Genomic DNA, 27,144 nt, shown 5'->3' with positions numbered 1-27,144 from the left:
GCAAGTGGCGTGGCTGTAGCCGCCGCCATTTGTATATGCAATTTTTTTTTTTGCTTGGCTTGCTGTGATAGGCTATGTAAATATTTACATAGCCTATCATGGGAAAGACCAGGATGCAAATGGTGGCCACGGCAGCCGGTCAAAAGACCAGCCACCGCCACCATCACTGCCGGAGCCGCCACCATCCGGAACATCCACCCAAGGTAAGCTTCATGTCGGGGGGAATCCGGGGGGGGGCAGGTGGCCATTCCGCCACGGATTTCGGGGGGCCGAATGCCAATGCATTTGGCCTCACTGAAATCCATGGCGGAATTCTCCACCATCCCTATCTCCAGCACCACAGTTCGAAAGCATCAGTTCTTCAGCGCTCAGCCTTCCTTATAGTCCAGCTCTCACAGCCATACATTACTACTGGGAAAACCAAAGCTTTGATTAGACGGACCTTTGTTGGCAAGGGTCTCTGCTTCTTACTATGCTGTCTAGGTTTGCCATAGCTTTCCTCCCAAGGACCAAGCGTCTTTTAATTTCACGGCTACAGTCACTGTCTGCGGTGATCTTGGAGCCCAAGAAAATAAAATCTGTCACTGCTTCCATTTCTTCCCCTTCCATATGCCAGGAAATGATGGGGCCAGATGCAATGATCTTCGTTTTTTAATGTTGAGTTTCAAACCAGCTTTTGCACTCTCCTCTTTCACCCTCAACAAGAGGCTCTTTAGATCCTCTTAACTTTCTGCCATTAGGGTGGTATCGTCTGCGTATCTCAGGTTGTTGATAATTCTCCCAGCAATCTTAATTCTGCCCTGTGATTTATCCAACCCAGCATTTCTCATGATGTACTCTGCATATAAATTAAATAAGCAGGGCGACAATAAGCAGCCTTGTCATACTCCTTTCCCAATTTTGAACCAATTGGTTCTTCCATGTCTGGTTCTTACTGTTGCTTCTTGACCCTCATACAGGTTTCTCAGGAGACAGGTAAGGTGGTCTGGTACTCCCATCTCTTTAAGAATTTGCCAGAGTTTGTTGTGATCCACACAATCAAAGGCTTTAGTGTAGTCAATGAAGCAGAAATGGACTTTTTTCTGGAATTCTCTAGGGGTGAACGAGAGTCACTTACCTTTTCTCGCAGCTTTTTCGCGGTGGGGGGGAGCGCTTCGCTGCTCCCCCCGTGAAGTTCAGGCCGGGGGGGGAGGCTTCCCGCCTCGCCCGGCCGAAATTCAGGCCGGGGGGGGAGGCTTCCCGCCTTGCCCGGCCGAAATTCAGGCCGGGGAGGAGGCTTCCCGCCTCGCCCGGCCGCGAACACGAAAGTAAAAAAAAAAAAAAAAAAAAAGTCCCCTGATAGGCTACGTGACGATTCACGTAGCCTATCACAGCTAGATCTGGAAAGTCAGCCGTGATAGGCTACGTGAATCGTCACGTAGCCTATCACGGGTGACTTAAAAAAAAAAAGCGCGTACGCGAATGGCGGCCCCCATAGGGAGCCGCCATTCGCGTTCCTTATTTAGTTGCTGTAGTCTACGTCAACCTTTACGTAGACTACGGCGAAAATAAGGGCAACGCAAATAGCGTTGCCCTTATTTTCGCCGTACTCTACGTAAAGATTGACGTAGACTACAGCGACCAAATAAGGAACGGGAATGGCGGCTTCCTATGGGGGCCGCCATTCGCGTACGCGCTTTTTTTTTTTTTTTTAAAGTCACCCGTGATAGGCTACGTGACGATTCATGTAGCCTATCACGGCTGACTTTGCAAATCTAGCCGTGATAGGTTACGTGAATCGTCACTTAGCCTATCAGGGGATGGTTTGTTTTTTTTTTCTTTGATTGCAATGGCGGGGGCGGCAGCCGGTCGAAAGACTGGCTGCCGCTCCCGCCCCGCTCGAACACCGGACGAACCGCCAGCCGGACCCACCGCCGGGAGGGACATTCAGGGAAGGTAAGTCCCGTCCCGGGGGGGTGCGGGGGGGGTGCGGAGGATTTCTCCCCGAAACTTGTTCGGGAGGCCGAACACGTTGGCGCTCGGCCCCCCCGAAGTTTTGGGGAGAAATTCTCCGCCATCCCTAGAATTCTCTTGCTTTCTCCATGATCCAGCGAATGTTGGTGATTTGATCTCTAGTTCCTCTGCCTCTTCGGAACCCAGCTTGTACTTCCGGTAGTTCTCAGTTCACGTACTGCTGAAGCCTAGCTTGTAGGATTTTGAGCATAACCTTGCTGGCATGTGAAATGAGCACAGTAATTGTACAGTAGTTTGTACAGTCTTTGGATTGTTCATTTAAGATTGCATTGTTCATTTAAGAAGGCCTTCTTGTCTCTCCTTGCTATTCTCTGGGGATCTGCATTCAGTTGGATATATCTTCCCCTTTCTCCCTTTCTTTTCACTTCCCTTCTTTCCTCAGCTACTTGTAAAGGCTCATCAGACAGCCACTTGGCTTTCTTGCATTTCTTTTTCTTTGGGATGGATTGAGTTGCTGCCTCCTGAACAATGTTACAGACCTCCGTCCATAGTTGCGCAGGCACTCTGTCTATCAGGTCTAATCCCTTAAATCTATCCTTCACCTCCACTGTGTGATTTAGGTCATACCTGAATGGTTTAGTGGTTTTCCCTACGTACTTCAATTTAAGCCGAAATTTTGCAAGAAGCAGCTCATGATCTGAGCTACAGTCAGCTCCAGGTCTTGTTTTTACTGACTGTATAGAGCTTCTCCATCTTTGGCTTCTTAGGTCATAATCAATCTGATTTCGATATTGACCATCTGGTGATGTCCATGTGTAGAGTCGCCTCTTGTGCTGTTGGAAAAGAGTGTTTGATATGATCAGCGTGTTCTCTTGGCAAAACTCTATTAGCCTTTGTCCTGCTTCATTTTGTACACCAAGGCCATGCTTGCCTGTTATCCCGGTGATTTCTTGACTTCCTACTTTGGCATTCCAATCCCCTATAATGAAAAGGACATCTTTTTTTGGTGTTAGTTCTAGAAGGTGTTGTAGGTCTTCATAGAACCGATCAACCTCAGCTTCTTCGGCCTCAGTGGCTGGGGCATAGACTTGAATTACTGTGATGTTGAATGGTTTGCCTTGGATTCGTACTGAGATCATTCTATCGTTTTTGAGATTGTACCCCAGTACTGGTTTTCCCACCCTTTTATTGACTATGAGTGCTACTCCATTTCTTCTAAGGGAGTCTTGCCCACAGTAGTAGATATAATGGTCACCTGAATTAAATTTCCCCATGCTTGTCCATTTTAGTTCTCTGATTCCCAAGATATCGATGTTCAATCTTGCCATCTCATGTTTGACCACCTCCAGCTTACCTTGATTCATTGATCTTACATTCCAGGTTCCTAAACAATATTGTTCTTTACAGCATTGGATTTTCTTTTCACCACCAGACACATCCACAACTGAGTGTCCTTTCGGCTTTGGCCCAGCCACTTCACTCTTTCTGGCACTACTTGGAAATACCCTCTGCTCTTCCCCAGTAGTATATTGGACACCTTCCTACCTGAGGGGATCATCTTCCGGCATCATCTCTTTTAGCCTTGTGATACGTTCCATGGGGTTTTCTTGACAGGAATACTGGAGTGGGTTGCCATTTCCTTCTCCAGTGGACCACATTTTGTCAGAACACTCCGCCATGACCTGTCCGTCTTGGGTGGCCCTGCACGGCATAGCTTATGGCTTCACTGAGTTATGCAAGCCCCTTCGCCACAACAAGGGGCTTTATTCATGAAGGGGGGCAGAACAGTAGCTAGTATCCAAAGCACCATGCCATTCTGTATGCATCCAAGACACTGTGTATCCAAGAGAGTTTTGTGTTGACTTGAACAGCTAGGGCTGGATGGATTCACCTCCACCTATGCTCTGCAGGTGCTTTTCAAATCACCGCTGCCACCCACCCTTGCTCACCAGGTCGTGCAAGCCCTGGAGGGCTCGACGATGGTCCAGGAGCATCCTACAGCTGCCCCCTCCTTGATGCGAGCCACCATTTTTACGCAAGATGGGGTGTCTGTAATGTCCGTATTATTAATGTGGTGCAAAATGACAGCCCTACAGGGCCATCTCTGCAACACTGGGAAGTGTAAAGGACTATCTGTGAGTGCTTCGTGGCGCAGCAAGCTGCATCCAGGGGGCCAAGTGAGGGGAAGTCCATTGGATTCCACTCCACTCTCAGGTGCTCATGATATCCCTATGAACAGCTGCCATGCTTATGTGATACATCTTATTTGATCCTAAAGCTCAATGCAGGCATACAGACTGCACATATGAGGGCAGTGGAGGTGAGGGAATGAGCCACAATGACTTATTTTCCCCACCGTGTGCCAGTTCCATGCCAGGGGGATTTGCAAAATAACCCTCTGCAGCACCACTTGCTGTATCATGTGAACCCACGAAGGATGGCTTGTTGCCATGGGCTGTTCTGGGGTGGCTTGATAACCATGGCAAAACCACCCTCACCCAGTTTGCATGACACAGCAAGCTGTGCCAGCGAGGCTAATTGTGCAAATCCTCCCAGCACGCAACCAGCATGTGCAGCAGGGGAAATAAGCCACTGTGGCTTACTTCCCCCACCATGATCATGCGAACCAGGTCACGGGGCTTAAGAGGGGTTTCAAAAGCAGTTTGAGAATGTCAGTGTGTGTGCGAATACAGTTCAAAAAAATAAGCCAACTTCCCCCCGCTCTCCTCGTGGACACTCTAAAATGTGTCTCTGTATCCTGGCCAAAGAGTGTTTCTGAAGTCAGTGAAATCTTGGGAAACTCTTAATGTGTTCAAATCTTCTTGGCAGCATTAACCTTGGTTTTAGTTTTGCCTGAATGAATTAAGCTAGCCCTTTTCCCTTGGCCCTGCACTCAGAATATGCAATCTCTATGTCCCTCTCTCTAATAGTGAAGCCAGGTAGTGAGTGCTGATAAAAATGCAGCCAAAATGGGGCCACTGAGGAACAAGAGGGAAGTATCTGCTTGTTCGGGGGAACCTCAAGGTTTGCACAAATATATAAAATGCTTAAAAAAAATTCATAAGGGGCAACCTAGAAACTGAGCGTGCTCAGCGCCTCAGCCACAAAATGTTGTATGTCAGCTGGAAAAGAAAAATGGGGGGAAGGGGTGGGGGGAGAAATGGAATGGGGTAGGGCTGGCTGGATAGAACCCTAAACAGAAGCACACCTGTTAGTAGGTGAGGATGTGTGAAAATTTTGTGTTAGCAGGTCCCACATAATATATAATGTATAAAAGTATAAATGTATAAAATGTGTAAACTTTCCATCCAGGGCAGCATGTGATGCCTGCCTTGCCTGACAGTGCTGAAAGAAAATGAAATTTGTGATGGAATATTGTTCCCTTTGATACTCTTTTCTCCGTCAGGGTTTATCCATCAGCTATTCAAACACAGTTTGTCTAACCATTTTTTGGCTACAATAATAAGGCCAAAAAATGTCATTGGAGTTTTCTGAGCATTGTCAAATGTGACAGACAAGACCATTTAAATTGCTGTCTAGGCAGACACTTTAAAATGCTGATTTTGACAGGGGTAAGTACGTTTTACACAGAGCTATATTTACCATCAATTGTTAAATGCAAGAACGGCCATCCTCCATTTTATCTCCAGAAGGATCAGTAGAGCGCAGCTATTTCCAGCACTTCTAATCAGAATTGAAATTATGTTCTCCAGCATAGGGGTGGAATTCCAGACAATTATCAAATATTGTTAATTTACCGGTACTTTGTAATGATGAGCAAGCCCTCCCTGTCCATTGTAAATCGTCTGCTTACTCCAGAATGTGTGATGGCACATTTTGTTGCAAATGATGCTATAAACAGATTGTTTTTGCAGAAATCCAGTGGATGTCAAGAAATTAATCCAAACTCTGGATTGCGTCTGGTGCAGATCAGATCCTGAAGCTCTCTGTGCCACCTGTCAAACTTACCAAGACAAAGGGGTTGGTGGGAAAGGCTCCCGTATGCTGCATTTCGGCCTGATGCCCTAGGAGCTATTTCATGTTAGCAACCTTTTTTTTTTTCTCAACGCATCACAGAGTCAATGGCTTACAGTTCATTCCACTTGATCCCTATTCTCGCCAGACTCAGCATCTCACATATACACTTCACTTAAGAGCTTGCGCTCCCTGCTCGCATGCGACTGTCCCCAGAGTGGTTTCTTCTGATGTCTCTGCTCCCAATTAAATTATGCAGCCTCATTTCTTCTGCCGGCCAAGTGCTATAGCCACAGGGATTTCTGAGCAGGATCAGGGACACAGAGTTCAGAAAGAAGTGTGATGCAAATGCACACACTGACCATGTTTGGCTTATGAGACTGCACCATTGCAAGCCTCAGGCTCATGTGCCCCTCACCTCTCCCTTGGGCACAAAAGGAGAAAATTTGGAGCATCTGTTCATGGTTTGTAATAAAACAATGTTTTCCATTCCATCTAAATATAGGAAATGGTGATTTGTGCAAAACAGAGTTAGTGAGGGCACATCACTAGTGGATTGCCTCCCAAGTGACAGAAACCTGAGGTCTTGGAGGTTTCCAAGAACCCAATGCCCTGCCAGGAGGGTGGGAGTATCATGCAGAGTTCCAGAGAATAGCAAGGAGAGACAAGAAGGCCTTCTTAAGTGAACAATGCAAAGAAATCGAGGAAAACAACAGAATGGGAAAGACTAGAGATCTCTTCAAGAAAATCAGAGATCTCAAGGGAACGTTTTGTGCAAAGACCAGCATGATAAAGGACAAAGAAGGCAGGGACCTCACAGAAGCAGATGAGATTAAGAAGAGGTGGCAAGAATACACAGAAGAACTATACAGGAAAGATCTGAATGTCCCTGATAGCCATGATAGTGCGGTCACTGAACTTGAGCCGGACATCCTAGAGAGTGAAGTCAAGTGGGCCTTAGGAAGCATTAGTAACAACAAAGCTAGCGGAGATGACAGAATTCCAGCCGAGCTATTTAAAATCCTAAAAGATGATGCTGTTAAAGTGCTGCATTCAATATGCCAACAAATTTGGAACACTCAGCAATGGCCGCAAGACTGGAAAAGGTCAGTTTACATTTCCAAAGAAGGGCAACGCCAAAGAGTGTTCAAACTACCGCACCATTGCGCTCATTTCACATGCCAGCAAGGTGATGCTCAAAATCCTACAAGCTAGGCTTCAGCAGTATGCGAACCGAGAACTACCGGAAGTACAAGCTGGGTTTCGAAGAGGCAGAGGAACTAGAGATCAAATCGCCAACATTCGCTGCATCATGGAGAAAGCAAGAGAATTCCAGAAAAATGTCTATTTCTGCTTCATTGACTACACTAAAGCCTTTGATTGTGTGGATCACAACAAACTGTGGCAAATTCTTAAAGTGATGGGAGTACCAGACCACCTTACCTGTCTCCTGAGAAACCTGTACGAGGGTCAAGAAGCAACAGTAAGAACCAGACATGGAACAACCGAGTGGTTCAAAATTGGGAAAGGAGTACGACAAGGCTGCATATTGTCACCCTGCTTATTTAACTTATATGCAGAGTACATCATGAGAAATGCCGGGTTGGATGAATCACAGGTCGGAATTAAGATTGCCGGGAGAATTATCAACAACCTCCGATATGCAGACGATACCACCCTAATGGCAGAAAGCGAAGAGGATCTCAAGAGCCTCTTGTTGAGGGTGAAAGAGGAGAGTGCAAAAGCTGGTTTGAAACTCAACATTAAAAAAACGAAGATCATGGCATCTGGCCCCATCACTTCCTGGCATATAGAAGGGGAAGAAATGGAAGCAGTGACAGATTTTACTTTCTTGGGCTCCAAGATCACTGCAGATGGTGACTGTAGCCATGAAATTAAAAGACGCTTGCTCCTTGGGAGGAAAGCTATGGCCAACCTAGACAGCATAGTAAGAAGCAGAGACATCACCTTGCCGACAAAGGTCCGACTAATCAAAGCTATGGTTTTCCCAGTAGTAATGTATGGCTGTGAGAGCTGGACTATAAGGAAGGCTGAGCGCCGAAGAATTGATGCTTTCGAACTGTGGTGCTGGAGAAGACTCTTACGAGTCCCCTGGACTGCAAGGAGGTCAAATCAGTCCATCCTAAAGGAAATCAACCCTGAGTGCTCATTGGAAGGACAGATAATGAAGCTGAAGCTCCAATATTTTGGCCACCTAATGCGAAGAGAAAACTCCCTGGAAAAGACCCTGATGCTGGGAAAGACTGAAGGAAAAAGGAGAAGGGGACAGCAGAGGATGAGATGGCTAGATAGCATCACCGATGCAATGAATATGAACTTGAGCATGCTCCGGGAGAGAGCGCAGGACAGGAAGGCCTGGCGTGCTATGGTCCATGGGGTCACGAAGAGTCGGACACGACTGAACGACTGAACAACAACAAACCTTTCTCTAGCACATTTTTCACTAGATGGACCTCTGAGCCCATCTAGCTGAGTTGCACTGCTGGGGGTATGGACTGGGGCCAAGAGGCCTTTGAATCTCATGGCCTCTCCTCTCCACTCCCTAACCCACCCACCTGCACTCACCCTCCCTCCCTCTCCATCCTCTTCCCAGGTTTAGAATTCAGAGCTCAGGAGAGGAGCCACTGTGGAGCTTTCCACAGTGGCTAGGAGGGCTGGGAGGCAGAATCTGAATAGGGATGGACAAGAATTGTGTTTCTGCTTGCAAAAACATGTGAACATGCTCTGTTCGCAACCCTGAACACAAGCAGGAGGACACATTCTCTGAAAAATGTTAGCAAATTCTCAAATAGGTGCTCACATTCAAAAACTGTGCAAATTTTGCCAGAAAAACATTCGCAATTGCACATTTTGTAAAATGTGCATTTTCACATATCAGTCTATGGGGCAGAATTTGCACAGCTTTGGAAATTTGTGCAACTTTGGAAATATTTTGCCCAATTTTCACATTCAATTGTGTTTGTTTTGTGCAATTTTCCCATTCACGCAAAATGAACAGCAATCACAAACGTGAGTGCAAACCAAAAAGAGACCAGCATCGTGCTGATGTTTGCAGAATCTTGGTGAACTCGAACAGACTTGTTCGCCTATCCCTAAATCTGAGCAGGGATTTCCCCCTTCAAGGTCGTAGCTCTGTCTATGGCCTTGGAGTGGAAAATCCCCAGCATCCTATTGTCCCTCAGACACTAGGGGCCACAAGATTGATCTCTTAGCTGAGAAATTTCAGCAGTCCTATCCTATATAAATTCTTCTGACTTCTGTTGAAATTGCTCAGACAGTGGTCTCATCAGAGGAGGAAGATTCAAATTTAGGCAACATCTCCATGCCAGCTCTAGTTGAAAGGAAGTTATGGGATAGTTAACTTCCTCTTAGATTCCTGCCTAGACCCTTAATCACATTCCAAGAATACCTGTGCATTTTGCTGATTAGAGTACAATAAATTTAATAGTCCTTGAACAGTAAGAGCTCATGTTGCAGTTTCACAGCTCATGAAATGTGTCAGTTTAAGATATGAAGCAAATACCACTTTTCCCTTATTCTTTTTTTCTCTCTTTCTTTTTCACAAAGCACCATGACTTCATGGTAGCCTTATCTCTCATTATTCTGGATACAATGTGATATTCATTAGAAAAGAATACCGGACATGATTTCATTAAGAGTTAACAAGCTCTATTGTTGGAAACGATCCACCGCCTCTTCAGTTTTGTACCACAAGTTAGTGAATATAATGCAGACCTCTCTTATCAGTTATAAACAGCACATCAAACTGGTTTCGTGTATGTTGTCCTTAAGCAAATAGCTACAGATAGTGAGGATTTCTCCAATATGTCATTGTTAAATTAGGAGTTGTGAAATATACGGGCCTCACAAGAACAGCACCATTCAAACGCCTTACTCAGGAATGAACTTAGGCCAAAACTATTCCACTCTGAAAGGTAAAAAGATATTTTATAAATACTTCTAGATAACAGAAGTGGAATAATAGGTCTAAATGAGCAAGGATGCCACCTACATTCACAACCAGTTTTGCAACAGAAGACCAGTTTAACACTGAGGTGGGAGCAAAACATCCTTCACTGTTTTGTTGTGTAGTCATTGGTTTGACAAAAGGTACATTATCCTACCTTTCCTCTGAGATGGAGCAAGCTGAGGGGCAAACTAAGGATCGGTAATCACACATAGCTGAACTATGTTCTTTAGCTTTGTTTAAGTGTATGGCCCCAATTCAGATTGGGACCACAACACTCCAGGAGGGTGTGTGTGTGTTAAACCTTTATCCTATTTTTTCCCCCTGAAATTTCCCCCTGATTGGGGCGGCGGGGGGGGGGGGGGAGTTAAAAGAAAAAAAATATCCACTGATTCGTGTGGAGGTTTTTTTTCCTGCTTTTAACTCTATTAACTCCAGTGGGGCTTTTTTCTTGTTTTAAATCCATTGTTAACTCCATTGAGTTCAATTCTCCAATGGAGGCTTCCCCCCTTCTTTTAATCTCCCCCCCTATCTGTGAGGGGGGGGACTTCAGTAGAAAAAAAATGGTTTGGGTAATGTTTATTCCCCCCCGCTTCTTGGAGCACCATGGTCTCAGTTCAAATTTAGAGAACATGCGCATACCCGAAAGTAAAGAAAATGTTTACGTTGGCCTTGAGAGATGGCCTTTGTGTTATATACTCCCACCACTTCCACCATTAAAATTCTCTAGATCTGTGTGAGGAAGAGTTCTGGTGTTTAGCTATCTAAGGAGTTTACTATTAGTAAACTGTTTATAGGGGGCCAGATTGAAATATGTCATCCCTAATACCACTCCTTATAGCTTGGAGAAATGGCTCAGGCATGTGATTGAAACCAATCCTGTCTAGGCAGTGTATAGTTAGTCAGCCTTACGATTTTCATTAAATGGTTCAGTTCAGTGAGTGGAGGAATAGCAACCACATAAAAGAAAAAAACAACAACGATTTCCTAACTAGTCCTAGATTTAGAAATGTTTGAGAAATTCATTTCAGTTCATTTTTTGATAAGGATTTCCTCGGTTTGTACCTCTTGGAACTGAATGTGGACCTGAACACAATCTGCAATCAAAGTCCATACTTCTCCGAGTTTGCAGTGAGATTCATGGAACAAAAAATACTGTGTCTGAACAATACATACATTTGAAAAATGAGCAGGAAAATATTTGTACATGTGAAAAATACACATGGACATGCTTTAATCAATGAAGAAACATGCATACATTTCAAAAATGAACGCAATTGATGTGTGCATTTCAGGAAATGTGCATAAAAAACATGCACAGATTTTTCTGCAAAAAAACTAAAACAAAAAACCCAAATCTTGCAATCTGATATGGACACATGTTGGAACAAGCTTTGAGACAGAATTTGGAGAAACTCAAGAAGCTTGAGTTTTGCCTATTGTCATGTCCCTAACTAGGCTGATAAAATCTCCAAGTTAAATGTAGTAGTTTACAAACAAATTATTTTCATCTGGTGATGCACAGGACTTGTCTTTGTGGGATGTGGCAGAGCCTTCACAGGAAATCAAAGCCAAAGACAAGAGCATTGTTGAAACCTGTCCTTTTATACTTAGGGGGGCATGACAGACAGGCATACTGTGGTGGGCTGCTGAATGCATGGTGAAAACATTCACAAGATTCTTATGGCTTTCATGGCAGATCTCTATGAAGAGAGGATTGCCAAGTAGATATGTTGAGGGATATCCAGTTGGGGCTCAAGCTCAGCAATTTCTCACCAGCTTAGCCCCCTAGATGATAGTCTGCAGATCCCCGCACTTGTCTGACTCACTTGCTTGCTAGTACCATTTTGCATAGAAATCATGGGTAAGTGACTCACATGAATCACAATTTCTGCAAAATGGCATCATAAGTAGCATCATTCATGCAAAATGTATGCCTGCAATGTTGTGTAAATGGCGCTAATTACAGCTGCCATTTTGTGGTAATTGGATTTACATAAGTAGCTTATTTGTGATTGCTATGCAAAATGGTGACTCCCAGGAAGAAGAGGAGCTGTGTGCTGCTAGCCAGATACCCACAGACTATCTGGGTATAGATACCCACCCATGGGGTGGGTGCAGGGTTGTCCGCCCATCCCTATTGCAAAGCTTGGCACCATCCAATGGGGAAATCAGTGTGAAGCCTTCTGAGATTTGGGGACGGGACTTGATTGTACTCAACGGTAGTGCTGAATTCTGAACAGGATTCAGCACTAGGAGGGGTGAAATAACAATATACTTAGCATTTATATAGCACATTCAAGTGTTCAATCAAGTGTTCAATTAATTTCACATATGTGTATTGGTAATTAAGAATGGAGGAGAAATTCATTCAGTTCCCATGTTAATGACAACTTACCCAATTTTGCATTTTTATACCAATACATGAACTGAAACTCAATTATCTTTTGCAATTCGCACTTCTTTGGGTTTTTCGATGAAGTTCTCCATTTTTAAAAAAAAATGCAGGAAAAAATGTGTATATTAAGGAAAAGAAAATTAAAATGCATGATATTAGGAAAAAGACTTTAAAATGTGTGTGTTGGGCAAAACACATACAAAAATGCATGCATCAGGAGAAATATGCACAAAATGCACATCATTTTTCATGCAAACGTAAAACTACAATTAAAAAATCTCAAATTTCAAGTCCAACTAAACCGAAGATTGGAAATATTCTTGAAGACCATGACAACCCGAATTTAAGACTGGAAAACTGAAAAGCTGAGAGAAACCAAAACTGACCGATTTGTTCATCCTTTTTGGTAATGAGGGCTGGCATCCGTGGTCAGTATCCTTGAGCATCCACGACGAACATGCCATGGTAGGAGGGCTACTGCTATACCTGGGGGCTCCTTGCCCTGTTGCTACCCATTCTCGCTGTTGCTGCCTGCCCAGTGCCTTCTCCAAGCAAGTGAGCAAGCACTGAGAGGAGCAAGGAGAAGCTGCAGTAGTCTCTGCACACCTTGTCCTCTTCCCTGGGAGGTGGTGCAGACTGAGTCTAGGCAAGCACAGCGGCAGTGGCAACAGTGGTGAGGAGGAGGTGGAGTTATGCCTGCTTAGTAAGTAGGGATCACTGGGCCATATCCAATGGGGCATTTACACCCCCACTGATTCCCTTCCACAAGTGGTGGGTCCCACCAGTTATGTTGTACAAGTGAGACCCATTGTTTATGCAAGGGAAATTTAGTGCCTAGAGGCTAATCCCTTATGCGAGCTACACCAACCTGCCTCCTTCCAAAAATGAGTGTTTCCACTCATTTGGGGTTGCCGTAAGTCACTGTTGCACAAGTGGTGAGGGAAGGTTGTGCCACAGAATTGGTGGGGCTCAGAAGAATTGGTGGGGACGCAAGCACCCTGTTGGATGCTGGTCACTGAGACTACCTTGACTAAAGGCCCTCTGAAACCTGAAACCACCTCTTTACAACAGTCTTTGAAGTAAGCCAATATTATTAGGTAGTATCCAACATGGCACTACCCCTAATGTAAATGATGTTGCACTAGTGTAAACTACCACAATGCCAATAGTCCCTGCCTGCACAATGAGTTTTATGAAAAACCCATTGCACCAACAAGCTCTATTGGCATTGTTCTAGAGATAGTTTACATTATCACAACATTGTTTATGTTGATGGCAATGACACCCTGGATATACTGCCCATAATCTCCACATTGCAGGTTTATGTATTTAGAAAATGGAATAAATCAGACAAAACTGTCAGGGTGTCTTAACAACTATACAATAAAACAAATATCAACTTACAATGCAAGATTAGAAACAGCAATGGGATGGGGAGGGGAAGGTTTTGTAAGGCCATCTATAGCAGGTTTGTGGCTTTGGTGGGATTTGAGCCTGACACTTACCAGCTCACAGCCACATCAGCTGTCATCTATGAAGCGGGGAGTCTTGGAGCACAATTCTAGGCATGTTTACTCCGAAGTGATCCCAACATTCCACTGGATATTTGCTCCTAAGTAAGTATGCATAGGATTGCAGACCTAATTAAACATAAGTTTGGGGAACCTTGCAAGAAGGCAATGCTCAATTTATCAAATGTGCAAGAATGAAAATCAGGCCCGCATACTTTGGGAAAGTTCATGTCACATTAATATTTATGCCACATACAAAATTAACAGTATTGCATTTGCCAATACATGTACTGTCATCCATTATGGTGACAAATTAAAGTGATAAAAATGGGCATAAACTGGAGCTAAATGTTGTTTTGCTGCACAAAAGATCACAGAAGCATAACTTAAAAGAGTGTTGAATTTTGCCGTTTTGCAGATGAATTCAAGTTCTTTATGAAAAGGCTGCCCATGAACTATTTCCTCAACACATCTGCCATTATGCACTTGTGGACAATGGATTCAAATTTCCAGCATCGCTATGAGCAACTGGAAACCAGCATGAAACAACTGTTCCTTAAGGCGCAGAAAATTGTTCATAAGCTCTTTAGCCTTAGTAAGAGGTGCCATAAACAGCCACTCATCCGCTTGCCGAGGCAAAGGTAAGAAACAAAGAGAAAATGCAACCAACCTAGTACAGTGTTTCCCAAATGAGTTTTGGAGGTCGATTGTGGAGATGGCAGAAAGAGGGCTTTGGGGCAGCATAGTTTGTCAAATCTGTGTTGAGACCTACAACAGAATCACAACTAAAAGTTTAAATGGAATGTCTTAAAAGTTTAGACATCACTGACTGAGGATAACGTTTTGACACAAAGACTAATTGGCATGGTTAGACATGGCAACATGTTGCAGTATTATTCCTTCATTGTGATGGCATATGGCAGGGGTGGCCAATACCTGAACAGTTGTACTCCTATGTGCCATGTGATGAAATAGCGTCTATGTCCTCTCTAGCCTTTCTATGTCCCCAGTAGCCAGTGATGTAGAGTGGGGAAACTCAGAGTGAGACAATGCTACACCATAGAGTAAATACTCCAAGCAGGGTTCCACAATGTTTGCCTTGGGCAGGAAGGTACCAGCCCCCTTCACCTTCCAAGGCCTCCCTGATAGCTTTTCTCACAGGGCCAGGTGTGGGCAGGGGAAGGAGGGAACATGTCCCATTGGGTTGCACTGCTTAAAGAGATGGTGAACCCATCTCCCTCATTCCACTCAGTTTTTCCCAATGAAAACCACAGCCTGGGCTAGGGAGTCAGCCCCGTTGGACTCCCCATTGTCCCTCTGTCTACTCTTCCCTGAAGGAAAGGATGGAGGGGAGAGGATCACCCTCATTCCCATCATTCATTTGGGAGAGGATAAGACTGGGAGACTTGGGCAAATCGGTCTCTGCTGTATCCTTGGTGAATGTCCTTGAAACCACATTTGAATAGCTCTTGAGCTGGCAAATGGCTACAAACCAAGTCCTACAAGGTTGGGTGCACATGGCCCTTCTGATGTTTGAACAACTGGAAAAATCCAAAACCATCTTCCTCATCCTCTTCTCTTTGTATGTCTCTGCAGTTAACAAATCCATATAACATGGGTATGCTCTCAAAGTTCCTTTGCTGGTGATTGCACATAATAATTGAATAAACAGTATCTTCAATAATATAATGATAGTATCGTCAAGCCTAGAAACAGTCTGAATGCTTGATGTCATCCTACAGCTGAAACTAAGCCAGTCTGGCCATGGAAGCTACCTGAAAGAGAGGTCACGAGAGACCAAACTCTTTGGCATACGGCTACAATCCTCTGCAGAATTACCTGGGAGAAAATCTCATTAAACTCAACGGGGCTTACTTCTGCATAGACATGTATTAGGATAGTACAATAGATGTAATAAACTCATACAATTATTTGATACAGACCAAACTACTCTATACTATGGCATCTCCTGCAGCATAATAAGTCTGATTTTAGAATATATGATTAATAATTATGCTCCTAGAGTTGGCTGATTTTGTTTATTAATTTTAAAAAGCAATTTAAAGGTAATTTTGGGCTTAACCGGCATTGTATACTGCATAAAAAATAAATCAACAACAACAAAGCTGTGTGCCTGGAGAAACCATGATAGCATGTACATTTTCAATGTGTGATTTAGGGCACAATTCTATGCATGTTCAGGTAGAAAAAAAAGTCCTACAACTCCCAGCATCTCACAGCCAGCATGGCTGGCTGGGGAATGCTGGAAGTTGTAGGACTTTTTTTTTTTTTCTGTTGAAACATACATGCACAGGATTGTGCCCTTAGTCTGAAAACCAAGAGATTTATTGGAGACCTGGGAAGAAAGGAAGTTTTTACCAAACTTCTAACCTTGCACTCTCAAATAGTTCCCTGTTTAAAAAAAAAGAAAAAGCCAAAGAAATGGCAATAAAAGGTCACACATATTACTCCCCGCCCCAAATTAATGTTTGATACCTTCTCTTTACTTATCTAGACATTTGGGGTGCCTCAGTTTCCCCTATAAATACAAAATATATGTTTTCTGGAAGCCTATAGTAAAACAAAGCATAGAAACCTGCAGGTAGGCCCTGAAGGTTCAAATCTGGAGACAATTTAGTGCAATCATTTTAAAAGGTTTAATCTTAGGACATCATATCCCTTAGAATTTAAAATATGAAAAGGAAGAAAATACTGCTAAACAACTTCCTCTCCAAGGGAGATAGGCTACATCAGCCTTTAAATACCTGGTGCCCTCCAGGTGTTTTGCATTTCAACTCCCATCAGCCCCAGCCATCATGGCCAATGGTCAGGAATCCTGGGACTTGTAGTCCAACACATCTGGAGAGTGCCAGGTTGGGGAAGGCTGGGGCACATGTTTGGCTACAAGTTTCTAAGAACCAAAGTCCATTTTCCAAGCTGCATCCAATGGGCTAAGAGGCAACCCTAATTGTCCCTTCAGGCACATGTGGGAAGGGAATCAAGAAGCAGGAATTCATCCCCAGTATCTCACTCTACAAGCTCAAATTCAGGAAAGAAAAAGTTGGACAACCCACCGGTTGTGATGTGGGCCAATCTCTATCTGATACAACCCAGAGACTGAAAAATATGGGTTTGTTAGAAGCCAAGCAGTGATGCTTATAAGATGGGTTTTCCATTCTCCATGGTAATGAAGGTCAGCTTGAATTGATCACTTTCAAATGTTGAACCATTACTTATGCCAGGAATTGCTACGTGAAACATCTTTGGAGTGGTCTAAACTAGGGCTGTTGGAGAAATCTGCAAAAAGGAACCAAATTAGTTTGGGTTTTCATTAATCTGACACATGGTTTCTGCTGCGGACCGGCTCTTCCTCTGCTGGGCAGATTCTGTAGACTTGCAGATCGGTTTTCTAACTTTCCCAAATTTTGTGGAAATTTTGTTATAGAAAAATGCATAAAATAAAGGGCCCTGACCAAAATCGTGCATCTCCCCCATAGGCTAAAGCATGAAAATGGCATTTGGGGGGAATGTGCACATTTGTGCATGTGAAAAATTGTGCAAATGTGCATTTGCGCAAATTCTGAAAAAAGATCTGATTCATCAGTGTGCAGATGATGGAAATAAAGACGTCTGACAGTCCACAAAACACAGACAGAATGGAATTTACATAATCGGTACATCCTTAGTCTGAACAATGTTTTCTAGGTGACACAGGAATAATAATGAGAAAGAAATCAGGCTTGTTTTCCTGAGTCTTAAATGGATTTTGAAGACTATAAAGAGGCAGTAACCATATCAAGCAGACCAGGATAAACATGCTGGTATTAGCATTCAAATCCCTAAACAGCTAGGGTCCAGGTTATCTGAAGGATTGCCTCCTCCCATATGTGCCTGCCCAGACCCTAAGATCATCCTCAGGGATTCTTCTCCAGGAGCCCCCACAAAAGGAAGGGAGGCTAGGGGTTACCAGGAGGAGGGCCTTTTCTGCTGTGGCTAGGGATGGGGGAGAATTTCTCGCCGAAACTTTGGGGGGCTGAGTGCCAACGTATTCGGCCCCCCGAAGTAGTTTCAGGGAGAAATTCTCCGCACCCCCCGCCCCCCCCTGGGATGGGACTTACCTTTCCCGAATGTCCCTCCCGGCGGCGGGTCCCGGCAGCGGTTCGTCAGGTCTTCGTCAGGGGCGGGGGCGGCAGCCGGTCTTTTGACCGGCTGCCGCCGCCGCCATTCCAATAAAAGTAAAAAAAAAAAAACGCCCCCGTGATAGGCTACGTGACGATTAACGTAGCCTATCACGGCTAGATTTGCAAAGTCAGCCGTGATAGGCTACGTAAATCGTCACGTAGCCTATAACGGGTGACTTAAAAAAAAAAAAGCACGTACGGCGAATGGCGGCCCCCATAGGGAGCTGCCATTCGCATTCCTTATTTGGTCGCTGTAGTCTATGTAAAGATTACATAGACTACGGCGAAAATAAGGGCAACGCTATTTGTGTTGCCCTTATTTTCTCCGTAGTCTACGTAAAGATTTACGTAGACTACAGCGACCAAATAAGGAACGCGAATGGCGGCTCCCTATGGGGGCCGCCATATGCGTACGCGCTTTTTTTTTTTAAGTCACCCGTGATAGGCTACGTGACGATTAACGTAGCCTATCACGGCTGACTTTGCAGATCTAGCCATGATAGGCTACGTAAATCGTCACGTAGCCTGTCACGGGGGCATTTTTTTTTTTAACTTTTTATTTCGTGGCCAGGCGAGGCGAGGCGCCTCCTCCCCGGCCTGAATTTCGGCTGGGCGAGGCGGGAAGCCTCCCCCCCCCCGGCCTGAACTTCAGGGGGAGCATTGAAGCACCTCCCCCCCACCGCGAAGCAAGCTGCGAGACCAGGTAAGTGGCTTTCGTGCACCCCTAGCTGTGGCCCCCTGGCTGTGGAATGAGCTCCCTAGAGAGGTTTGCCTGGCACCTACATTGTTTTCCTTCCAACACCAGGTGAAGACCTTTTTATTCTCCCAGTATTTTAGCATTTAAGGGCACAATCCTATCCAGATAGGTGGCTGCCTACAAACTCGGAGGCAACTGCCTATCCAATGCAGGGCAGGTGAAGCACGGAGGGGTTTGTTCCCTCCGCACTTCTCCTGCCCTGCATTTTTGGCTAGACAGCCAATTGCAGCTGTCTAGCTGCTGGAAGATGGAGTGGGGGAGGAGACTTCAGTTCTGTACAACATATTGGATGTGTCATACAGGCATTTCCGCCCTCCCTGCCCTGGAACACCTGCAGCCCTGCCCCTTTTTGGCCACTCTGCACTCCTCTTGCAAGCAAAGAGGATGGGGCTGTTCCGCGCTGCCTCTGAAGCAGCGTGGAAGTGCAGGTAGGGATGTACAGAAGTCACTTACCTTTTTGCGGATTGTGTTCCTGGTGGGGGGGAGGTGCTCCATCCCTCCCTGCAGAATCTTCGATGGGTGGGGAGGTGATCCAGTCCTCCCCCCAGAATTCTGCCTGGCTGGCTCTGCTCCCCCTTTTTGTCCGCCGTTATAGTCTACGTAAATATTTATGTAGACAAAAACGGTGAAAAATAAGGAACGCAAATGGCGGCCGCCATAGCCGCTGCCATTTGTGTATGCCATGTTGTTGTTGTTGTTGATGGCTTGTCATGATAGGCTATGTAAAGACTTACATAGCCTATCACGGCAAAGACCAGGATGTAAATGGTGGCTACGGCAGCCGGTCAAAAGACCAGCCACCGCCGGACCTGCCACCGGACCCGCCGCCATCCGGATTATCTGCCCCAGGTAAGCCTCGTCCCGGGGGGAATCCATGGGGGGGCAGACTGTTCCACCATGGATTTCGGGGGGCTGAATGCCAGTGCATTCGGCCTCACTGAAATCCGTGGCGGAATTCTCCACCATCACTAAGTGGGGGGAGGTCAGTTCCTGGAAAACCAGATATCCTCTGGCTGTCTAGCTGCTGACTAGCAGCTATAGGATGGTTCCCTTAGCTTCTTAATCTTTTAGATCTGGTGTTTTAAATCTGTATTTTAAATCTCTGCCTTGCTGCTAGTTTTTATTCTGGTTGTACTGTTATATTGTGGTTTTAAACTTTTATATTCTATATTGTTTTATGCTGCACTTGGTGGTTGTAATTTCTGTGAACCACCCAGAGAGCTTTGGCTATTGGGTGGTATAGAAATGAAATAATGAAATAATAAAATAATAAAATAAAATATAATAAAATAAAATAAAATAATAGGAGTGGGTAATATCTCACTCCTGTCAATGAAATAGAAAACCACATTCGTAGTCCTAGTCAATTTATTTGTACACCACATTTTTCACAGTACATTGTGCTCAAAGCAGTTCATAAAACAATGCAATCCCCATAATCATCATACAATATTAACTCAATTACCCTTCATTTTAAAACAACAAAATTTCAATAAGTACAAAATATACTACTAATTGGTCAGTTAACAATATCCAGTACCAATAAAAACATATCACATTAAACAATTCACTAAACTGTTAGTGTTAACAGACCTAGCCATAAGATATTTTCTAGATGTATCCATGAGTGAGATGCAATCACAATTAGGAAATAACTCCAATCCAAGCAGTCTCTACTTGGAAGTAAGCTTCCCAGGGGCAGTACCAGATTTGTTGGGCCCCTCAGAGGCAGTGAGGGCAGAGCAGGCAATTCAGAGAGACCCCTTCTCAGATGGCAGTTCTTCTCACCTTGCCTCCCCTTTCCTTGAGACATCAGACCAGCAGGAGATAAGATGCAGGGCCCTCCAGAGGGCTCAGACCGTCAGCAAACGCCCAATGGTGCCAGGCCTGAAACCTCTTTGATTTTAGTAGAACTTCCTTCCAAGTGACTATCCTTCCCCTTGCAGCCTAAAAGTACTTATATATTTCACACTGACATTTTCTATTTTAAAAAGAATGGAAATTTGGGAGCCACAGTGCCATGGAGCATGGGGAAATAGTGTTTGCATACCTATGATTTCTGCTTCTCACTTGCTCCTGGATTATGTAGATCCCCCTTTTTTAATCCTGGGGGTGAACAACTTGTGGCCCACCAGATGTTTTTGTCTAGAATAACTCCCATCAGCCCTAGCCAGCATAGCCAATGGTGAGGGATGATAGGAGTTGTAGGTCCAAATATCTAGAGGACCACAATGTACCCACCCCAGCTTAGATCATCAGCATTTCTTTGGGTCAAATATTTGACAGAGTCTATTTGAGAACAAGGTGAAATACATTCAAGGCTTTCTTACTATAATTTCAGTCTGTAATACATTCCAGGTGGATTTCTGTAATTATACTACATCTCCAAAGAGAAGAACAATGATGGCTTTTAAGTTATGAAGGGTGACTTTAAAAATGCATTATGATGAAGTGACAGATCTTCCCCTCCAGAGGTGTTTTACTCATTGACAGAGGGTCCATAAATCATTGATACTACATTTCTCCTAAATTATCTATAGCACAGATTTCCCAGATTCAGCTGGTCATTTTCCAAAGATATTAAAAAAAAGAAGAAGGAGAAGCCAGCAATCTAAACTGTTCTCCTTTTTACTACTGTGCTGTCATTAGGATTCCATCCAGCATCCATTGAAGCTGAGGGGAGTCATAGTAAATAGAATATTCACTGAAACTATGCCAAGGTAAAATGTGATTCACTACACCAACAGTGATTCACTAGAGGGACAGATTGCTGTCTTATGGTGACCATAAATCCAAATCAAGAGCATAATTTTTCTTATAGAAAATGGAGAATGTTTGAAATGTCTGGTATAAATCATATAGATTTTATGAGTATCTTGGAATATGTTATGCTCAGCTTCCCTGTACGCACACACCCCTCCCTGCCCCCTCGGCCCAAGTCATTATCAGCCTGATCCTATGCAGAGTTAGTCAGGACAAAGCCTATTGATTTGAAGGGTGCCTGACTATATAGGACTGGGCTGTACAGTGCAGGATTACTCCAGCAGTAACTAAGGCTGCAATCCTATACTCACTTTCCTGTGGGTAAGCACTGTTAAACTGTCACAGACTGGCAGTACCTTGGAAGAGGGTAAAAAGACTAGAAGAGAGAGAGAGAAAAAACACAATAGCATACCCACACTCTTCCCTTCCTGTGGACCTTTCTGCTGCCACCAGGTAGAACACTTATTTCTCTGAGAGCAGCCAAATCAGCCTCAAAACTCTCTAGGTCTCAGGTATCTATGTTCAGTAATGTGGCTTGCCTATTAGATGAAGAATGGGTACCCAAAGGAAGAAACCATAACATTTCAAATAACAAGGTTTAAAGTTTACTGTAGAAAGATGCCAAGAGAAAAAAGTTCTTTAAAACTAAAAATGGACATACATACACACACACACACACACACACACGTGCGCACGCGCATGCGCGCACACTTATTAAAAAAAATCCCATATGAGCAACAAGCTAATAAAACTACCAGAAATAAATGCACCCAGCTGTCCTAAGTAGACTCTGTCCCTGATTTTTCCAGGTCCTCTTATCCAAGCAATGTCTTACTGTTATTGGTCCAGCCTTCTCAATCAGATCTCCAACTCCAGCAGCTCTAAGTCTTTCTGTCCCCCAATTCTGTAGTCTCCCCCCTTCTCTATATCATTCTTTCTCCCTCTAACTCACTGACTTCTATCTTCTAAAAAAATCCCACTCCCTGACTCCAGCCAATCAGGAAGGTAATTTCTTGTCCATTTCTGCCAGCTAAGTTTCTGTTTCCTGAGTTAAACCTTGTTTTCTCTCCCCGCCCCCCCTGCCCACCTCCTGTTGAACTCTATAACCTCTTGCTTCCTGGGCGAAACTTCCTGACTTCTATCTAAACTAAACCTTTGACCTCTCAACTATTAACCTTTTGGCTGAAACTGACTAGCAGAAAACAATAAGATTTTAATCTATAGCATCCTACAACCAAACTAAATGTCTCCAAAGGGAGGACAGTTCTTTCCTTCACATGATTTCAGTGTGACTTACTTTGGAGTAGATATGTGTAGGATTACACTGTTAAGATATAAATTGAACTATATTAAGTTAGTCCATTAGTCCTTCTAGCCTAGTTCTGTCAAGTCTGATTGGCAGCGGGAAAGGGGTCTTTCCCAGCTCTGCTATCTGAGATCCTTTAAGATGCCATGCCAGGCATTAAACCCGGGGCCTTTCAGTATGCAAGGGATGTGCACTGCACTGACTGTGATCCCACCCTAAACTCCATATTGCTTTTCCCTTCACCATCCTCTTCACATACTCCATCCAGTCAATGATGTGGTCATGTTTCATTATTCAGGTAATAATTTGAGTTAGCTTGTGATTGTCACGCCAGGCAACTAGCCCCCCCCCCAAGGGAGCCAAATTAGGAAGTGATAATCCTATCACGTAGGAAATCTATGTTCCAATGTAGACACAATCGTGCAGAATTAGGAGGACCCAAAAAGTTCCCTTCAGGCAGTCACACACACTGTGAGGCATGGATACAGTGGAAGCACACCTGATCATGAATATGTGCCCCATGTGGATGTGTTTCTAAGTTAAATGTGCCAATGCACATCCTGACCCATCTCTGCTACAAGTTATACTAGTTTGAAAGCCTCATGAATCCCGAAATAACTTCAGATACCTGCAGTCCCCAGAGTTCTTCATACTGGAGCCGTGCGCAGTGAAGAAGCTTGAAACTGTTTTAGATTTGCAACATAGACGTATCTTAAGTATTGCATTTGTAAAGGGATTTTCAACTCTCAAATGTGTTGAGAAGATTGACCTTTTTATAATGCTGTAGCTGATAGGAAGAAAGTAGGAGACACAGAAGAGAGAACAGAAAGAGAAAAGCAGCATGCTGGCGGCCATGTTCTGCTAAACGGAAGGAAACAAAATTGCATTACTCAGGAGCTATCAGCTCCAGGAGGGCATGGTGCATGAGCTAAGTAAGGGAATGTGCAGTAAGGAAACAGTTTATTAGCCCGCAGGTCAGCTTTACTGAGGTCCAGAAGAAAGCTAATTTAAAGGACTTCAGGATAACCTTGAGGGAAGATACAGGTGCAGCAGAGGAAGTGGATATAAGGCACTAGCACTGGAACCGTCCTCATGTTTATTTTGAAGTAAGTGCTTTGTATTTGTTGGGGCTTACTTTGAGATAGGTGTGTGCACAGCATTGTATCATTAATGAGTTCACATGGGTATTAAGTTCAACTCACACCACTGATTCTCATATGGTTTGTACAGCATTCATCCAGGCATTTTTTAAAATTATTCTTAGTGTATTTATTAATTATTATTTTTCTTACATTTATACCCCACCTTTCCTCCAAGGACCCAAGACAGTATATATGATCTTCCACCTCTCAATTTTATCCTCAAAACAACCCTGTGATGTAGGGATATACTAACCCACCACTGTCTGGTCCTGGGGGGGAGGGGGTCCATGGAGGGGCAATTTGGGCTGCTCAGGGCCCCATGGAATCCTCTGGAGCCCAGCTGTGTCTGCTGGAGTTGGTGGAGTGGCTCTCTGGTTCCCTGTAAGACACAATATGCTAAAGGCAGCTGCCATTAGCCTACGCAGGGAAAATACAACCATAAATGGCGTATTGTACGCCATTTGTGGCAGTAAAACACTTACTTTGACCTAAATTGCAGCTGTTTACTGCTGTATTTAGGTCAAAGTCAGTGCTTTACGACCACAAATGGCGTACATTATGCCATTTACAGCTGTAACTTTCCTGCAATAAGCTAATGGCAGCTTCCGTTAGGGTATCACGTCTTATAGAGAGCCAGAGAGCCTCACTGCAGGACTCAGGAGGTCAGAATATTTGGATTCCAGACTCATTTGAGTCCATGGCAGAATTCTCCAGCATCCCTACTGTGAGGTGGGATAGGGTGAAAGTCAGTGACTGGCCCAAAGTCACTCAACAAGCTTCAAGGCCTAGTGTGGACTTAAACCTGGGCCTCCCTAGTCCTAGCTCTACACTCTAACCACTACACCTCACTGGCTGTCAGATTATCAGGGATGTGGAGACCAAAAATAGGGAAACCCACACTTTCCATTTAATTCTTCAACCTTAGCCCTGTTTAGGTCTTTGCCTCATGTGATGTCAGAATGCATGGAGGGAGGAGCAGGGCCATAAATGCTGGCTCCGCCTCCAGTGCCCCCATCCCCACTGGCTGAAACCTCAGACCTTTGTGAGTTGAGTGACTAAGGGCCTAAAGTGGGATTTTCCACACATTCTGCTGAACATGCTTAGAATCTTCTGCACAGTCAGAAACTCAAGTCGCACAAGATCCCCCTTCACACGGAGGATTCTAAGTGGGTTCAGTTGAACATGTGAAGAATTTCTCTTGAGACCTTCCCACTGAACACAGGGTGGGGAGCCCCATGGAGGGGGGAAAGAGGCAACACACATCTCCATCATTCTTTCCAACCTGCCAGCAACAACTTGGCTTGGGTTTGGACCAAAGATTGCCTCCAAGATGGGAGTGTTCCATTGTATGAATTCCTCACCCTTAGGATTGCTCTCTCAATTATTTTTCCTTCTATAGCATGGTTGTTTGCAGTTCTAGTGGTTTGGAAGTAATCTCTCTATACAAGCAGACACATTTTTGTTCCATGTAAACAAACTTCTTAGCCTCCTTTTGTCTTCATATCATATACAAAATTTGTGTGGTCACTTTAAACTTCAAAACTCAGCCTCTATGGAAGAAGAAAAAACAATTATCATCATCCTGAACTGACTAGAAAGTTTTGCAGTCTTTTATAGCAGCCAAGCATCTGCATCACCCAATTTATATTCATTCAATCTTATGGCTTTTCATTTTCATTTTACAACATGTAAGCCAAAGTAACATTTGTGGGATGTTGGATCTGGAGGAAGATTTGCAATCAAATGCAATTTTATATCTGACAGTGAGCACACAAGCTTAAATTCTATATTGAGTGTTAATGGGAGGGACAAATAACCAGAATAAAATATCTCTTGTATGAACCAGTTTTGTTATTTTAAAAGTCATATGCACAGGAGATGGGGCATACCCAATAAAGACACTATGGGAATTTAGTTCTGAAGGGCTCCTTGAGCACTAAACTCCCATAGTGTGTCGACTGAGCATTCTGTATCTACTCAGTGGCCCTATATATTATAGTGCAGCAAGGAATGTTGTAATGGTAGATGTGGTAAAACCTCAAGCAATGATTGGCTGAGCTGTCCTGATGTCATAGAGGTGTGAAGTATGCAGAAGGCTACCACTGACTGAGTTCCATTGATCCTCCTTGGGAAGAACAGTCCTGAGTCAATAACATGGCAAGAGAAGTGGGTACAGGGCTACAAAGGAGGGTTGACAGTGAGAGAGAGGCCTAGAGAAAGGAGGGAAAGAGGAGAAAGCAAGAGGAAGAAATCTGAGAGGGGGAGAACAAACTGGGAGAGAAGAAAGATTGCATGGTCAAGAATGTAGAGGTAAGGGAGGCTGAAGTTCAAACATTGGTTTGAAATAAGCAGGCTGTAGGTCTCTAGTATTTTTCTTAGTTCTGGAAACTTTATCTATTGGTTTGGTTCTGGCGTGGTTTGGGGGCTATATGATTTATGGGAAGAGATGTGAGGAAGACTCAGAACAGAACCTTGCATGCCCTGTGGCCTATGCACATATGAGTTTGGAGAGGGAAGTCAGAAAAAGAAGTATTGGGCAGGAATGCCATAGTCCCCACATTGGCCAATTGTCTATGGGAAGGGAATGCAGAAACTGGGATGACCGAGGGGATGGAGTTGCTGGGGTTGAATGGGCAGAAGCTGTCTGATACTAGGCTAAGGAAGATATGAAAAGTATAAGAAACAAAAAGGTGTACACAGGAACATAGAACATATGTGGGACTTCTTTCCTTTTGTTTGTTATTGGGTATTCTGTGCAACCCAGGAAATAGAAAGAGCAAAAGTGAGGGAAGTGGTTTGGGCATGCGTCTAAAGCGGTTTCATCTGAATCAAATGGAGTTGCATTGGGGGAGGCATTATGCCTCATTAAGGTGCAGGGGACATTTAAGGGGGTTTACTGTTGTAGTTGAGGCATGCCTTTTCACTTTTGTTTTCTGATTTTTTTTTCAAAATGCCACTTGTAATGGTTACATATTCATCACGCAGTGTGATTTTAGGCATGTTTTATGAGGAAAAAAAGGGGGCCACCATAGCAGCTCCCTTGAGAATAGGGATGGCGCGGGTGCTCGATTTTGTCCAGGAATCCGGTGGAACCCCCCCTCCTTGCAACCCCAAGCCCCACTTACTAAGCCCCGGCCCCCATTTGCCTCCTGCCTGAGCTCGGCGAGTGG

At 44.2% G+C, this 27,144-nt stretch overlaps 1 protein-coding gene across 1 annotated transcript in view; it reads left to right on the top strand.

The window, feature by feature from the left end:
• The window catches only part of BRINP3 (BMP/retinoic acid inducible neural specific 3), a 440,239-nt gene that overhangs the window by 372,225 nt on the left and 40,870 nt on the right, over window positions 1–27,144 (top strand). The window contains exon 7 of the mRNA XM_084848196.1: window positions 14,244–14,466. Coding sequence (XP_084704322.1) covers window positions 14,244–14,466 — 223 coding nt within the window. The remainder of the gene's footprint in view (window positions 1–14,243; window positions 14,467–27,144) is intronic.

This window comes from Heloderma suspectum, chromosome 4, assembly GCF_057233095.1.
Source record: "Heloderma suspectum isolate Gila_16-S chromosome 4, 16-S_ref, whole genome shotgun sequence".
In the NCBI taxonomy this organism is placed as follows: Eukaryota; Metazoa; Chordata; class Lepidosauria; order Squamata; family Helodermatidae; genus Heloderma; species Heloderma suspectum.
Note: the sequence above shows the minus strand (reverse complement) of the source record. Positions and strands in the feature narration are given on the sequence as shown.